General features: G+C 51.5%; 1 protein-coding gene across 2 annotated transcripts; it reads left to right on the forward strand.

Annotated features, from left to right (window-relative positions):
• Positions 1 to 152: 152 nt before the first annotated feature.
• On the forward strand, positions 153 to 15,639 carry ANKLE1 (ankyrin repeat and LEM domain containing 1). Of its 2 annotated transcripts, none has more exons than XM_067560018.1 (9): positions 153 to 409; positions 3,592 to 3,744; positions 5,109 to 5,214; positions 6,224 to 6,344; positions 7,197 to 10,514; positions 12,061 to 12,223; positions 12,738 to 12,897; positions 13,694 to 13,823; positions 14,723 to 15,639. In XM_067560018.1, the coding sequence occupies exons 1-9, from the start codon at positions 339 to 341 to the stop codon at positions 14,893 to 14,895; spliced, it is 4,395 nt and encodes a 1,464-aa protein (XP_067416119.1). In that variant the 5' UTR covers positions 153 to 338; the 3' UTR covers positions 14,896 to 15,639. The 2 variants fall into 2 exon arrangements, with proteins under 2 accessions (XP_067416119.1, XP_067416125.1); XM_067560024.1 differs by lacking the exon at positions 14,723 to 15,639 and adding an exon at positions 14,315 to 14,712.
• Positions 15,640 to 16,010: the final 371 nt, after the last annotated feature.

A 16,010-nucleotide genomic window follows, 5' to 3' on the forward strand; every position in this document is an offset into this window, starting at 1 on the left:
CTCCCCCCATTGGCTGAGAGGGAGAGGCGCCGGCGGCCAATAAGCGGGGCGCCCGGAGGGCGGCGCAGGCGCAGTCGGGGCCGCGAGGGAGATTCGAAGCGGACGGACGGACGTGGCCGCCTCGCTGCGCGGCCCTGGGGCTGAGGCGGGATGGTGCCGCCGTGAGCGGCCGCCCCCGGCTCGCCCCCCCCCCCCCGGGGACGGAGAAGCGGCGGCGGCCCCTCCCCCCGCGGGATGGATGGCGGCGGCTGAGGGAAGGGGCGGGGTGACGGCGGCGGCCCGTGTGCGCGTGCGCTGAGGGGAGCGGGCGGCCGGGCCCCTCCCCCCTCCCTCCCGGCATGAGCCGCTCGCCGGCGCCCGCCCGCCTGGCCCGGCGGCTGTGCGAGGCGCTGCACGCCGAGGAGGCCCCGTAAGCGGGGGGAGGGGCGGGTTCTGCAGTGGGGGAGGGGCGGCAGGCTGCACCGAGAGGCTCCCCGCGCTGGGGCCAGGCGCAGCTCGTTGCATGTAATGGCAGGCGGCTCGCTGTGCGCAGCTCCCCGCGCTGGGGGGATGGGGGCTGGCCGTGCACGTTGCATTGCTGGGGGGCTCCCTCTGCTCCCCCCCCCCCACTGGGGGACATGCAGGACTCCCTCTACGCACTTGCCAGTAGCTTTGTCCCTTTGCCCTGACGGTGGAACTGTTGCTGCCTGGTTTCCACGCCACCCCCCCGGGGAGCACGAGCAGAGCTACAGGGTGTGAGTCTGCCGGCCGTGGTGCCCGTCAGCGCTGCCACACAGCAGCATTCGTACAACCTGGGGGAGCAGTAGCCTGCCCTTGAGGGATCCTCACGGCGGGGTTGTCATATTGCCCGTGTCAAGCAATTAATTCGTGCTGTCCAAGGAAGTAGCTGGTTTTGGCTTTGCTGGTTGTGTAATGATGATTTGTGGTTATTTCACCCCTTGGTATGTTTCAGAGGTGGTGGGGAGAAAGAGGCTGCTCTGATGTAGCTGGCTGGAAGGTTATATGGTAGAAATCAGTGGATTTCAGTAGCCCCTATATCTTGCAGGAAAGTGAAAATAACCAGCTACCTCAGCTCAGACTGGGAGGAGAGATGTCTGGACTTGTTAGCAGCAGCAGTGATGCTTAAGTCTGATGGCAAGAAGGGGAGGAGCCTTTGCCTTGTCACTGTAAATAGGGCCTCTGGGTTAAACAAGTCAGTAGGAGAAACAGAAAGCCTAACTCTACCATGCCTGCGAAAGCTCTGAAGGTGGAACACCCCCCGGGTGCTGCCACTGGAAAGCCAGCAGCCAGAGGCAACAGGAAGCTTGTGAGGTGTGATGGCTACTGATGAAGTAGCAGGTGCTCCTTGGGTGCATTGTTTTGACAGACAGGAGTTGTTTGCAAAACTTGTAACAATCTTGAATCATTTGCAAATTACAAGTATTTTTCTCCTACCTGATGAGAAGTAGTGTGCATCTGCAGGCGTTTTAGTGACAATAAATTGTTTATAAACTGCTACCAAAATCTTCCTCTTCAAAAAGGCCATTCCACTGTAAGAATTACACCATCCCCTCCCCAAGAAAAATCCCAATCAAAGGGAGAAAAAACCTCATCCAAATCTGTGACCTTCCGTGCCTAGGGCAGCCACCTGAAAATGCCAACGTCAGGGCAGGCTGTAAAAGGAGAGCAGGTTCTCCCAGCACTGGTGGGTGACACTGAAGTCAGACTTCCCAACCAGCCACAAACAGTGCTTCTGATTCCCCACACTGGTTATCAAGAAGCCAAAATAAAAATACACACAACCCCCTTTACTTCATTTCAGTCTCTGGCTCCCAATCGGCTACTAGGTCCAGTAAAGAGACCAGTTATTTAAAACTCTATGCTCTTTACCAAAAAGGTTTCTCCTGACCCCAAAGGGTCAGCCACAGCACCAGATCAATATAAGTTTAGATCTTACCCAAAGTACCACGCTGCCAGCCAGTCCTTTAGTAAATAAAACTAAAGGTTTATTATAAAAAGAAAGAAACAAACTATAAGAGAAATGTTAAAGGATTAAAGCAACCAGATACATACAATTGATTTGAAAGTCCATATATATCAGGTTCCTAGAATTGTGGTGTTTGCAGGCTTGTATAGCCCTCTGGTGCATATCCAGTACCTGGATGGGTCTCAGTCCTTTGTTTCACAGCTTCAGGTCAGTTGTAGATGAGTTGATCCAGAGGTAGGCTGAAGACAAAATGCATGTGGTGCAGCTGCCTTTTATGTCCTTTAGCCTTTGCCATGCTGCTTGTGGAATTTTACAGGAACAAGATGGAGTCCAGGGTCACATGAGTGACTGGTGACTCATCAGGTATATCCCTGGCTTCCCCCCCTGGGCCCCTTGTACCTGTGAATTTCCTTAATGGCCCATTAAGCAGGCTAGTGCTGCAGCCATCCTGTCTGGGGTGTCGCCCAGACACAGCACAATTTGAAATACAGATATATCAACCATATCCATAACTTCCATTACACACATAACACATGAACATAAACATTATCATCTTACTTAGCACATTACAGCCTTTCTAACAGTACCTGACATGGCATATCTTACATGAATCACTATGATTTTGACATATTGATGTTAAACAACATCATAAATGCCCCCCTCCCCTCTGCCCGCCATCCAGCCAGCGTGACATTCCCAACGAGAGATTGGTGCAGAAGGGAATAATCAGAGCTCCTGAATACACGTCAAGGGCCCCCTGATCTAGCCAGTGTCACCCCCCCCATGCAAAACTGATGCAGAAAGGGGTGTTCCTAGACAAGTAGCAGTTGCTCCTTGTGTGCATTGTTTTGAGGGACTGGAGTTTGTTGCAAAACTTGTAACAATCTTGAATCATTTGCAAATTACAAGTATTTTTTCCTACCTGATGAGAAGAAGTAGTGTGCATCTGCAGGCGTTTTAGTGACAAATAAATTGTTATAAACTGCTACCAAAACCTCCCTCTTCAAAAAGGCCATTCCACTGTAAGAATCACCATCCCCCCTTCCCAAGAAAAACACCAATCAAAGGGAGAAAAAACCTCATCCAAATCAATTTAAGAAAAACAAATGTAAATTTAACAAAATGTAAAGCGTGCACAACGTGGCCCCATGTGGACTGCCCCAAAATGGGAGATGTGCAAGAGATTCAATGAAGTTCACTAGGGACTTTGCAATTGCTCTAGATTTTATGTGGCAGGTGCTCAGATACCATGACTATAGGCAGCAGCACAAGACTCTAAAACAGATAGAAAAAGGGAGAAATGTTAACAAAAAATGACATTTGTCAGTGGATTACATCTTCTAGGGAACACCAGTCCCTAACCAGCACACGTCTGGAGATTTTTAGTGGACAAGGAGAGACTCTTGCTAGCAGTGTCACTTCAGCTGAAATACAACTTTATTGTCTAAAGAGGCATCTGATGACAGACTTCTAAGAAATGAGAGGTTTACAGTATTGTTATCTGATACTCACGTAGCAGAATGACTATTGCAGAAACTTTAAGCAGACATTGTCGTTGCCCCAAAGAGCGTATAGTCTTATGTTGTGGGTAGTGTGTAACTTGGTGTCCTGTTGTACATCTGAAGGGTTGTGGAAGCACTGCTGAAACAGGGTGCAGATCCTAACCTCGTTCTGCCAGAGGGAATTGCGGCGATCCATCTGGCGGCTGGCAAAGAAAGGGAAAGTGGTGTTCGTTGTCTGAAGCTGATTCTCCAGTATGATGGAAACCCAAATGTCAGGTAATCTGGGGGAGCTTTTTATTTGGGGAGGAGCGGGTGTTTTTTTGTTAGCAGATGAAACCCATTTAATACTTTGTGCTTTTCAGGCATTAATGAATTAACCCTTCTCCCTTTCTAGTGCAAAGCAGCATCCTGGTTGTTCAGATAGGAAAACTGAGGGGTGAAGTTACTTGCCCAAGGTCACACACTGAGCTATTGGCAAAGCTGGGGCTAGAACCCAGGAGTCCTGAACCCTAGTCTTGTGGTCTAACCTTTGGAAAATCTCCTCCAAACGTGTGATCCTGGATTAGTTTAACATCTCCTGCCTTTCCTCATGCATGCCTGTAATTTCCAAGCACAAAATGAAAGACTTTCTGCTCAGTGGATTATCATCATGTGCTGAGGTGTGGGAGACTCCTGGGCAAGGTTCTATCTGGGCGTGTTCAAACTGACAGGCTGGATACAGATGTGTTCAGTCTGAATTGCGGGGCTTTCTTTCTCACCTGCTGAAAATACAGGACAATTAGGGAGTACATAGTGTCTGCTCCAGCCCAGAGTTTGGAGAATGTGTGAGATCTGGGCACACTGGGTCCTACTGAATCATATTTGAACTGAAAGAGGCTGGAATGACTCCCCCCCCCCCCCTGTTTTTTTGGCACAGCTAAAAAGATGAAATGCATCTGAAGTTCGAACAGAAAAGAATAGTTTTAAACTAAACTTGTGAGACGTGTTACTGTTGAAGATGGTTCCCCTTCAAGCAGGGCGTTGTGAGCCAATGTTTAGAACTGCATTCAGTATGATGATGTGTCTCAGGGATCTACCTTCCACAGAATTGCGATTTAAACCACCCTCTTCAATTTTAAACGTTTGTCACTCTTTTAGAAGTTGCATACACGAAGGAAGACAAAATATGAAACTCAGCTCTCCTATAAAACAACAATAAACTTCCTCTGAATGATGTGTTGCTTAGAAAGCTTGCAATAATACAAACAGTCACAAAGCTTGTTATGGTCTATGTATCATGAGATGGTCTATCATGACCTTGTGCAAGGAGTACAAAAAGAAAAACGTTTGTGTGCCTTATGTTAATATACCAATATTTCAAGTGGTTGCATCCATTCCTCCGCTAGAATCAATCGTACTTTTGACAAGCCAATACTAAATGAAATTTGAGTCTCTTCCTTTGTCCAATAAGATTGGAAGGAGTAGCAAAATGGTATGTACCAAAATATCCACAAATCAGTGCATGTTACTCCCTGTATTATGATCTCTCATTTCTTTTGTCACATTTTAATAGAACATAATAGCATTTCAATCATTTAGTTTTTCTTAAGGCTTATGTGGGATAAAGGATTGGAAAGTAAACCTGGGACACTGTGTTTCAGGTCTGTAGAGGAACTCACACCATTGCATGTAGCAGCTTCTTGGGGCTGTTACAAATGCTTGAAGCTCCTACTGAGGAACGGAGGGGACCCAAACCTCGAAGACCAAGTGAGTATAATTATGCTTTCAGTGTTGTCATCTTCGGGATTGGCATTACTTAAGGCTTTATTGGCGTCTCCATCACTTTACCTAGTCTTCTAGACCAGAACTTTCTAGTAGATACTCTTTCGCTCAACCGAACTTGTGGGCTTGATGCGAGACTCGCTGGGTGAGGTTCTCTGGCCTGAATTATGCCAGAGGTCAGACTGGATGATCATAGTGATCCCTTCTGGCCTTAAGGTCTATGAATCTGTAACCAGCGAGGGACCCTGACTGGATAACCATGTCTCCCTATAGTCCCGAGCAGAGGTTACTGCCTGTGTTGAATTGACTGGTGATTTCATGATGTATGTGAATGTCTTTTAGGGATTAGAGGCCACCAGATTTGTTCCATTTGTCACATTTGAACAAGAACTAAAAAGTTAATGTATTAAACTGTCCATGGTCCTGAGCCCTTATCATTAAAGTTTATTATTTAACTGCTGGTTCTGTACAAGGCACAGATAAAGGCATGGTCCTTGCCCTGAAAGGTTTACATCTCATGCCTCCGTTCACAACTGGAGGACCTAGCTATATTCATTCACCCCTTGGCGAGCCTTTTGCTTCACCTGGGTATAGTATTCTTCTACACCTCCATTCTTGTTGCATTGCTGTGTGTTGTTAAACAGCTGCCACGTTCCACCTCAGAGGTGGCTGCATTTCAGTAACGAAGACATTCCTCCATTAGTAAAGTGCTTTGGAGTGAGAGTCACGATTTAAAAACAGCTGTGGCTTCTGCCACTAGAACCTTTTATTCTCCTAGCTTGAGACGCTTTGTCTCTGGAAACTACATATACATCACATGCATAATGGGCAACCTTCTTCCAGCCTAGGGGTTGGCAAGCCGCCAAATGTGGCTTTCCAGCTGAGTAGTGCAGCATGTGGGTGGTTCCTAGCAGAGTCTTTCCCCTTGAGAAGCAGAGCATGATAAAGTGGTTTGTTTTTCATTTGTGTGTGTGTGTGCCCCTTTGCTCTTCAGGATGGAAAGAGAGCGATCGACTTGGCATTGGAACAGGGAAACAAGATGTGTGTGCAAGTCCTGCAGGGCTTCCAGTGCGCCTGGCTCCCAGAGGAAGCAGATGGAGCAAATGAGCACAGATGTAATTGCAGTAAGGGTTCGGGATGCTGGGCTTGTGCTTCTGAACTGTGAATGCCCTAATTTGTAAGGGTGTCAGCTGAACCAAGCAAATCACCTTCCTACAAGTTGTGTCTGGCCCCTGTTCGGAGCAGGAATTGACTCTTAAAAGAGGGTCCTGTCGTTTCAATGGCCCTCGGTCTTTGGTCTCTCTACCGACTAGCAAGGCCCTGAATAACTAACGGAGGAGGACTCTTGCAGTTGGTTGCCTGATATGACCTAGAAATGAAAGGCTGTGTATCTCTCTATCAATACCCTGACCCAGCCCCGCAAACTGCTCTCAAGCATTTTCACTTACCTGCAGTCTAGGAAAAACCAAAGCAAACCAGATTAATGCTTTGTATTTCTGTGATGATAATAATACTCAGCTCTTATGTAACATTCTTCATTAGTCAATCTCAAAGCGCTTTACAAAGGAGAGCAGCAGTATTATCTGCATCTTACAGATGGGGAAACTGTGGCCCAGGGAGGCGACATGATTTGCCCAAGGTCACCCAGCAGGCCAGTGGCTGGGAATTAATTTGTGCTGTGCTTTGGTTTGATCTCAAAGCACTTTAAAAACGAAGCCTGAGAGCACACTATGAGGTGCATTTTACAAATGGGTAGACAGGCGAAATGATTCTCAAGGTCAGTAGCAGAGCCAGGAATAGTTTCCAGGAGTGCTGGTGCCCTCCTGTCTGCTTTGCCAGCTAGGTGGTACTGCTGATGAACTGCTGTGTGCATTTTGTTAGCATGGTTTAAAATACAAATGTACATTGATGTTTGCTGTTTTAATAGTGAACATTGAGTGCTGAGCGTGTCCCTCTGTCTTGTACAGTCTGCCGTGAAGGCCTAAGAAACAGTGAGAGCTTCCTTTCCACTCTGACTGAAGACTGCACAGAAATCAGCATCATCTCAAGACTTTCCAAAGCTGGCATTGATCCTGGACTACTTAGCAGCATCCAGAAGTGTCTGCCGAATGGGAGTTTCTGTAACGCGGGCCTGGATGTCACCTTTAACAACACGGCAGCCGCCACTGCAGGTGGCCAGCTGAGTTGTATTCCAGGGAATCTCCAGGACCATCTGTGCTGTTCAGTGGATCCGTCCACAATGGCCTTTTGTGCCCATTCACACCATGGGTGTTCCCAGGGATCTGCCACTTTATCTAACAATGGTCCCTGCAGCCGTCCTGGCCTATCTCAGCCAGTGTTGTCCAGCACTCGGCTTTCAGCCAGTAATGAGCCTAGAGAACTAGCTTCAAGTCTGACAACAACACAGTGCCTTCCAGAGGATGAGGCTTCTGCTTATCCTTCCTCAGAAACAGAAAATAGTTTGACACCATCTCACCCTGACAATGAAGACACAACAGACAGCGGTCACAGCCTGTCTTCCCAGCCAGTGCCTTGCCAGGATGGATCCATTTCAAAGGAACCCGTGATCTTCTCTCAACCACGACGTTGCAGCCTGAGCCATGCAGCGCTGGCACGGAGAAGTGTCAGTTTCTGTGAGTCCCCCAAAATGTTGCCCATCCATAACCATGGGAACTGGAAGGAAAGCCCTTTCAGGCCACGCTGCGCCCCTAGAACTAGCATTGCCAACGGCACTCTGGACCTGTCCCTGCTCGGTGACTTCCTTGATCTTGAAATGTTAGTAAAGGTGAATGGCCAGGAAGGCTTGGATGTCACATCCCCAGACCACGTGTACCTGTTCTGTCGTGCCAACTCCACAGCCATCTATGACTTGGAAAAGACAGTGATGGATCCAGCGTCTCTGGCCAGGACACGTGAAAATTCAGACTCTCCTTTCGCAGCTAGACAGGTGTTTAGCGGAAGCTCTGAGAGCAGCAGCAGCCAATATGGCAGCTGTGACAGCGAATGTTACATTAGCGCCGCCGAAGCGTCCGATTGCAGTGAGCCGAAGAAATGCTTGGAAGGGAAAGATGATTTTACCGGTGGAGAGACGCAAAGCTGCAGCTCTTCTCTGCGGGCCGGAGACGAAAGTGCTGATTCCAGCAGCACTGGTAGCAAAGATGGGGGCTCACGAGTGCGCTTACGCAAACGACTGATGGCCAGCACCGTTGGGCAGAGTTTGGAGGAGTTGGTAGAAATGCCAGCAGCACTGAGAGCAGTTGTGTGGCACTTGTCCCCCTCCGGGTCACAGAACACAGAGATCGCAGGAGGAAGGCACTCAAAGGCTAGTTTTGAGGCATCCCATCTTAGCCAAGATGGTTCTGGTTTGACTTCTGCTGGGAAGCCAGCTTCAGAGTTGCATGCCTGCGGCACTGAAAACGGGTCTCTCAAAGACCCGGGGGTTTCAAGCCCTTCCCAAGAGTTACAGGCTCAGTGTGTTTCTCAGAAGAGTGGCAGAGGCTCAAGTATCTTGTCAACTCAGGAACCACATCAGTTGACCCCGGCTGATCTTGCAGCTGAGGAGTCTGGTCTTCGGGAGACTGCCTCCTCTATGAACTACAGGCAAGTTACTGCAGACTGGGAACTGCGGGGTCAGTTGAGGGGGATGGGGCTTTCCACAGACAGCAGTCAATCTTCAAGGCTACAACTGACCAGTAACCAGTGGGTAGCAAGAAAAGCAGATATTCAGAAATTGGATCCCTCTGCAAATGGGTCTGACCCAGAGATGCTGGACACGGTGCCACTAGGCAGAGCCTCAAGCGGGACGCTGGACACGGTGCTGCTAGATGGGGCCGTGGAAGACAGTAACAGAGAGGAAGAAATGAACGGCAACACATTTCGAGGGAGATCGGTGAAGCCTCCTAGTCTGAGCAGTGAAGCTGACACCTTGGTGATCCAGCGCCTCGCCAGTCCCGCCGAGGGTTCTGAAGAAGATGAGTTCTCTCACTTGAATGAGAAACAGAAGATGATGATGTTTCCCCCAAAGTCCTTCCACTCACCACTGCTTCAGATGCTCCCCGGGCCCTGCCACGTCACCCCCAGAACAAAGAGCCGCATGACCTCCGCGGCACGTAACAGCGACAACTCCTCGTTGCTCTTCGACGAGACATTGGAGATGCCAAGGCGGCCCAGGAGAGTTAGGAGCCACCAGGGGATGCCTTGGACGCCAGTTGGTCCTGCCGCCTGTCTGGAAGGTAGCCCTGCGAGGGGGAGCCGAGTCGCTCAGGGGGATGAAAATGCATCGTGTTGGGAAGGAGAAGAAACGAATAACTTGGATGCTACTGAATTAATCGCAAAAGCCACCAGCCACTCAGTGTCTTCTCCTGGCCAGAGCAGCTACCGAGATGCCAGCCCCACGGTGCTGCTGGACTCTGGAGGAGTTGCTCGCCCCAGTGAGTTCATCACTGATGATCAGCCCTTGTCTGGTAACAAGGGAGAAGCCGAGCCATGTGCTGCCTGCCACCCTGGCCTCCCTCTCCGCCCCCCAAGCTCCGACACGGACCGCTCCCCATCAAACAGCACGTGGCTGACGGAGGACGGGGAGGGTGATTGCACAGACCCAACACGGCAGGTTGCTCTTATCAGGCCACTCAGTGCGACAGCCTTCTCCCAGGCTGAGTCGGACGCTGCGAGTGACGGATGTGGGAGAGCGTTGCCCAGCACGTGTCCGCAAGAGGAGCGCCAGCAGTCTCAGCTCGATGCAAAGAGGCAGCTCAGTTCCTCAAGGGTTAGTTTCAGCAGGCTGTCCTCCAGGAGGCCTTCTTGGGCTGCGTCTGCCTCCGACCACCTGTCGGGGAGGCTGAGCCCCGTGCCGGATTCGTGCAGCCAGGACTTTCCTCTCTCACCCGGTGGCCGGCCTGTGAACCTCAGCACCCGGGAGCCGGTGGAATATCTCTACATGGACGAGGAGGAAGGGTACGCTCTGATCGAGCGTCACGTTCCATGTGTGGACGACGCTTCCGTCCTCGCAGACAGCACGAGCTCCGATGACACTATCATTTATGACTGGAAAGCCTATCAAAACAAACTGGCCGGGCAGGATAGCAAGGAGAACCAACCCCCACAGCTCGAGTCACCAAAAGTGACCTCCAAGCTCCATCTCCTCTCTGACGAGGCCCTCGTTAGGAAGCTGAGAAACCTGGGGGCGAACCCAGGGCCCGTTACAGGCCTAACGAGGAAGATCTATGTGCAGCTGCTCGATAAACTGATGAAAGACCCGAACGCCCAGGCCAGGAAGAGGTCTGCAGGTAAGCAGTTTCCGCTCCAGCTGTGGGGCTTCTAGCTAAGCGGTTCTGTCAGAGATGGAGCATTTAGGCCAAGTCTACCTGGGAAAGCTGCACCTGGTTAGTTAAACCAGTGCAAAGTCCTGCTTCAGTTTAAGCCAGGTGTATTTGGTTTAGCTAAAGTGGATTAGGAATCTGAAATAAATCCCTCACCGACAGAAATCAGTGTCAACACGGGTTTGCACCGATTTAATTAAATCGGTTTAAACAGGTGCAGCTTTCCTGTGTGGACAAGGTCTGCATTTAAAAGATTTTTCTGTTGCTGCTTTTCCAGTCCTGGGCCCTGGTCTTGTCTACATGCAAACTTGCACTGGGTTAGTTAAACCAGTGTGAACCCCAGTGTGGACACTATCATCTTTGTTTCGCTTAAATCTGTTCCTAATAGAATTAAGACTTGCCTGCACTTGAAACGCTGCCCCACTGTAGCACCTCAGTGTAGCCACTGCGTATGCTGGTGGGACGGAAGGTAATCCCCCCTCCCTGAGAAGTGGTAGCTAGATTGACGAAAGACTTCTTCCATTGACCTAGTGCTGTCTACACGGGGGTTAGGTCATCTTACCTACGTCACTCGGGGCTGGGTTTTTCACTCCCCTGAGCAATGTAGCGGGGTCAACCGAACGTTTTAGTGTAGAGCAGGCCTCAGTCTGCTTTAACTTGAAATAAAATCCCCCACGGCCTTTGACACCAGTTTAACAAAATCGGTTTAAACTCGCACCTCAAATTAAACCAGTGCAGCCCCTGTGTACAGCGGTTTTATTAAAAGTACAGCTGAGTCCACATCACGGGAAGCCCCAAAGAAATCAACCACTTATGTGACTCCTTTTTCCTCCTCTCGTCCCCCGGGCCAGCCCCTTTGTTTTGTTCCATGGGCCTTCTTCCTGTTAAAAGCATCACTGCTAGAGGAATCGTTCCTTAGCAGCGTCAGAATCCCCATCACCCCCCACCTCCAGTCCCTTCCAGGCATTGCATTGCTCAGTTACAAGCCTGGACTCCACTAAACACGAACAGTTCACCATGGTGACCTCTCCCAGCAGCCCTTAGCACCGAGCCGGCTGTTGAGAGCCGTAGAATTCAGTGTGAAAACCCAGTTGGGTGCGACTGCTGTGGAGACGCTTTGGAAAGGCCGGATTTCTTTGTAGCTTTGCCACCGCTCTGACGTGGCGAGGGCCACTTACGGGCCTAGCCAAGGCGAAGGCTGGCTAGCCAAAGGCCGAGGGGACAGGAATCAGCGTGAGGAAATACAAACCCCGTAGCCCAAATCCAGAGCGTACAAACCTGGTAACCTCCTGTCATTGCAGCCCAAAGAGCTGCAGTCACCAGACTTCTGCTGTGGCAGCATCTCTTGGGAACAGACGATGGCTGAGTGTTGCCTGGCACGTGCACATCACTCCACGCTGCCTAGACGTCTCTGGATCGTCCTGCCTTTTCTAACACATCTGTATATTCTCTTTCCCCTCCCCCTCCCTTTTCGGGGTGGGGGTGAAACGGGCTGTTTCTTGCATTGGCACAGGATACAGCCCTGAGCTGTCCTCTGCGCTAGAGACCTTTCAGATCCCCGACTGCAAGGGCGACGAAATGGCGCTCTCCAGACAGTTCGACCAGCCCGATAAGAACAGGAAGTGGAGGGAGGGCGTGCTGAAGTCCAGCTTTAACTATCTGCTGTTGGATCCCAGGTACGGCATCTCTTCACAGCTCTCTCCTTGTACAATGTCCTCTTGGAGGCTTTTGCCGCCTTTCTCTCTGCACTCGTCCTCCTTACCTTTGAAAGGACAGAGACAAGATTTGCAGGCCCCACATCTGACCCACCTTAAAACTGCCATCTCCTGGGGAAGGTCCACTAGGAGAACTTCCTCTTCCAACCTACCTCTCTGTTGGCAAGAGTGAGCTCCCTGCCCTCGTCTTCTTGCAGGACCTCTCCAGGGGTGGGATCTGCTGTGTTTGCCCTGCACGGAACTGACGCAGACTGGCCAAGGTTTTCAGAAACGACTGGTGATTTTGGGTGCCCAAACTGAGATACCTTGGAAGAGCCTGAGCTAAAAATAATCTCCGGAAACTAGCAGGGGTCCCAGAGGAGAACTGCGGGGCAGCAGCCAGCTGAGAAACCGCTCAGCCCAGGGCTCGGGTGCGTGTAAGGAATGGCAGATGAGATCAGACCTCTTCCGTGCTCAGCATTGCCTCCTCCTGCAGGGTGACGCAGAACTTACCTTTCCGCTGCCACCACCTCAGCCAGGCCGACTGCTTTAGGACTTTCGTCAGTGCCATCTTCTACGTGGGCAAAGGGAAACGCTCCCGACCGTACTGCCACCTCTACGAAGCCTTAACTCACTACAGGGGTGGAAAGAAGCAGGTAATGGGGCCGGGGGGTCATAAAACAAACTGCCACTAGGTGGCGATAGGCCCCAATCTAGACTTTCCTGCTCTGCCCGAGGTTTAAAACCCACCTTTGACAAAAGCTCTGTACGGATAATGAGATCAGCGTAAAGCTGGAGGTCGCTGATTTACACCGGCCCAGGATCTGGCCCACAGCTGTTTAGTAGCCTGTGGAAAGAGAGGTGGGATTGCCAGCCTCCGGGGAGCCTCTTCACCTCAAGGTTTGCTACTTTGAACCCCACGCAGACCGGGCACTGCATGGGAGTCGTCACCAGATGACGGCTCAGCCCTCCGGGGATGGCTGAGGGTGCCGGGAGCTGTCCTGCTTTGTGGCTGGAAAGGGCTTCGGTCCCAAGGGCTGTTACCCGGCACCATTCGCCAGCCTGGAAGTCACACTTTGCACCACTTGTCAGTGGGGGCCTAGGGGAGATCGCCATCAGTGAGGGACGCTGCCAGGGCTGCAACGAGCTGGGCACTCCAGAACCAATTGGAAGAATACAATTGCTTGCGTTTAAATATTTGATTTAGCGTCTCTGGGAACGACCCACACCCAGTGTGTCTAACAGGATAACTTGCCTCTCTGGGTATCACCCCATCATGTTAGAACAGCGGTTTTCAGTCTGTGGTCCGCAGATCCCTGGGGGTCTGCAGACTAAGATTTCCAAAGGGTTCTGCACCTCCATGGAAAATTTTTTAGGGGCCCGCAAATGAGAAAAGGTTGAAAACCACTAGGTTAAAAGGGATGTAGTCACCACTGACCGTCTGTCCTGCAGACATGCCCCAAAGTGCAGCACATCCTGGATATCTGGGCGGGCGGCCAAGGTGTGATCTCCGTGCACTGCTTCCAGAACGTCATCCCGGTGGAAGCTTACACACGAGAGGCCTGCTTGGTGGACGCAATTGGTAAGGCAGCACCAAGTGACACGGTGGTTTTGTCCTAGGTTTGCACAAACTTCCCCCAAGATATTCCTAAAAGACACCCCCCCCACCCCGCTGGCCATTCCCTCCATCGCCTCACAGTGACATGGTTTCGACGGGGAGGGGCTGGGCTCTGAGCCCAGGCCTGGGAGCCCCACCTCTGCAGTTCCAGCTCTGAAACTGAATCCCCCTCCATGACCTGGGGGCAATTGCTTCCCAACTCTGTGCCTCAGTTTCCCAATCTGTAAAGTAGGGATGGTAATAACGACTTGCCCCCTAATGGGGCGGGGCCAGGGGGTTGGCTTGTTTATAAAGCACTTTGAAGATTTCACGTCTACTCACCTTCCTGAGCGTCTAGCCATCCCACCTTCTGAGGTCCAAGGGTTTGGGGCGTTGGAGCCTGGGCCAGTCGGGGTGCACTGCTGTCTGGGGGAGAAAGGAACTGCCCCTGTGTCAGAGCCTGTCTGGTTTTCTAGGTTGCCGTTTCCTGTTTCAGCCTCTCTGGATTCGATTGCGGCTGGGAGCTCTGGGCAGGCACCGCATCCTGCACACTGCTGGGAAGGTTTCTGTGGGGTGCGGGGCTAGACTGAACGCTGCCTGCCCTAGTCGTGAGGGGAAGGGGGGGACAGGTCGTCACTGAGCTGAACTCACTCCTGACACAAGCAGCTGCGATTCTGTTACCCTCCGTGGAAACGCACCTCCTTCCACCCAGGGGGACGTTAGCAGCCAGAGAGAAGTTTCACAGGGCTGGAACAGGCCGGGGGTGATCCTGCTGGGGGTTGTGGGGAGATCAAGCTGTGTCCTACCCCTGCTAGTGGAACCCTCTGACCCCACCTCCTTACTGCAGCTGCCTCCAGTGAGCAGGGTCCCCCCTCTCCTTACAGGGTTAAAGATGCTGTCCAATCAGAAGAAGGGGAATTACTACGGCGTGGTGGCGAGCTGGCCCATGAAGCGGCGCCGGTGCCTGGGGATTCACATGCTGCACAGGGCCATGCAGATCTTCCTGGCGGAAGGGGAACGGCAGCTGCGTCCTGCAGACATCCAGATTGGACAGTGAGGATGCGGCTCCAGTGAGATGGCTGCGTGTGGTGAGCCGGGGAGGCGTACAGCTCACAAGGGGGCGCTGGGATAACAGCTCTTCCCCGACGTGGTCGTGGAGTTACTCAGCACCGCAGGCAGGGCTGAAACTTGCCACTCGAGAAAAGGGCAAATCCAAGCTGCTGTGAAACAAGCCTGCTCCCCTCTTTCCAGAGAGGGAGGAGCATTAAATTGCACTTGGCCACCTGGCTGTGGAAGGGGCCCCCAGGGGTATTTTTAATCACTGCAACGTGAATTAAATCTCTCTTTTATCTCTGCTGCTTTGGGGTTTGGCAGGAGCCTCAGGAGAGCTTCGCTGAGAAGCCAGGAACTGAGAACACAGGGGTTTTAAAACATTTGTAGCGAGTGGAATCCTCTCTCCTGTCGCAGACTGACCGGCTTGCGAGGGACGGGAGGGTTAAATGTAGCTTTTCACGTCTGCTCATGTTCTTGCTTCTGTACGGGAAATGGCGCCCGGAGAAAGACGGGCTGGACGTAAGGCTTGTTTTTCTGCCGCAATGGACGCTGGACTCCCTCGGCTGCGCTAGCGGTGTCCTGGCTGCAGCCCGGCGCTCCAGGAGAGAGGTCACGAGGAGCACTACGTTTTACTTACTGCGAGAGTTTTTGTGCTGCTGTAAGGTTTGTATTTTTGTAATAATCTTCCCCAAGATCGTGTTTTTAAAAAAATAAATCACTGTGGCTGGCTCTTAGCTCAGGAATAGAAGCTTTAGAGCCTGTCTGTCTGTCTGTATCTGTGGGGATCTGATCTGTGTGTCTCAGCTTGTTCCATCCCCCAAACAGTGCAGGATCATTCCTCCTTCCCACCTCCACCCCTAACCCGGGAGAGAGGTTGGGCCTCCCTGTTCCTTCTCTCAGGCATTTGACTCACTCTGGTCCATTGCACTGTAGCAATCTTCAGACTAGGAAGAGCTGGTTTTCTGACGCACCTTTGAACCCAGCGGGGCTGGTCTGAGTACTGGCTCCTGTAGGCTCCTTTGAGAGCAGTGAGACACCTGCCCTGCATGTGAGAGACTTTACTACCTTGCTCATGCTTTAAAACTCCAGGAGGGTCTCCCTGTTACCAGCAGTGAGGTT

The sequence above is a fragment of the Emydura macquarii genome, unplaced genomic scaffold, assembly GCF_026122565.2.
Source record: "Emydura macquarii macquarii isolate MOO-44397 ecotype Brisbane River unplaced genomic scaffold, CSIRO-AGI_Emac_v2 contig_306, whole genome shotgun sequence".
NCBI lineage: Eukaryota > Metazoa > Chordata > Testudines > Chelidae > Emydura > Emydura macquarii.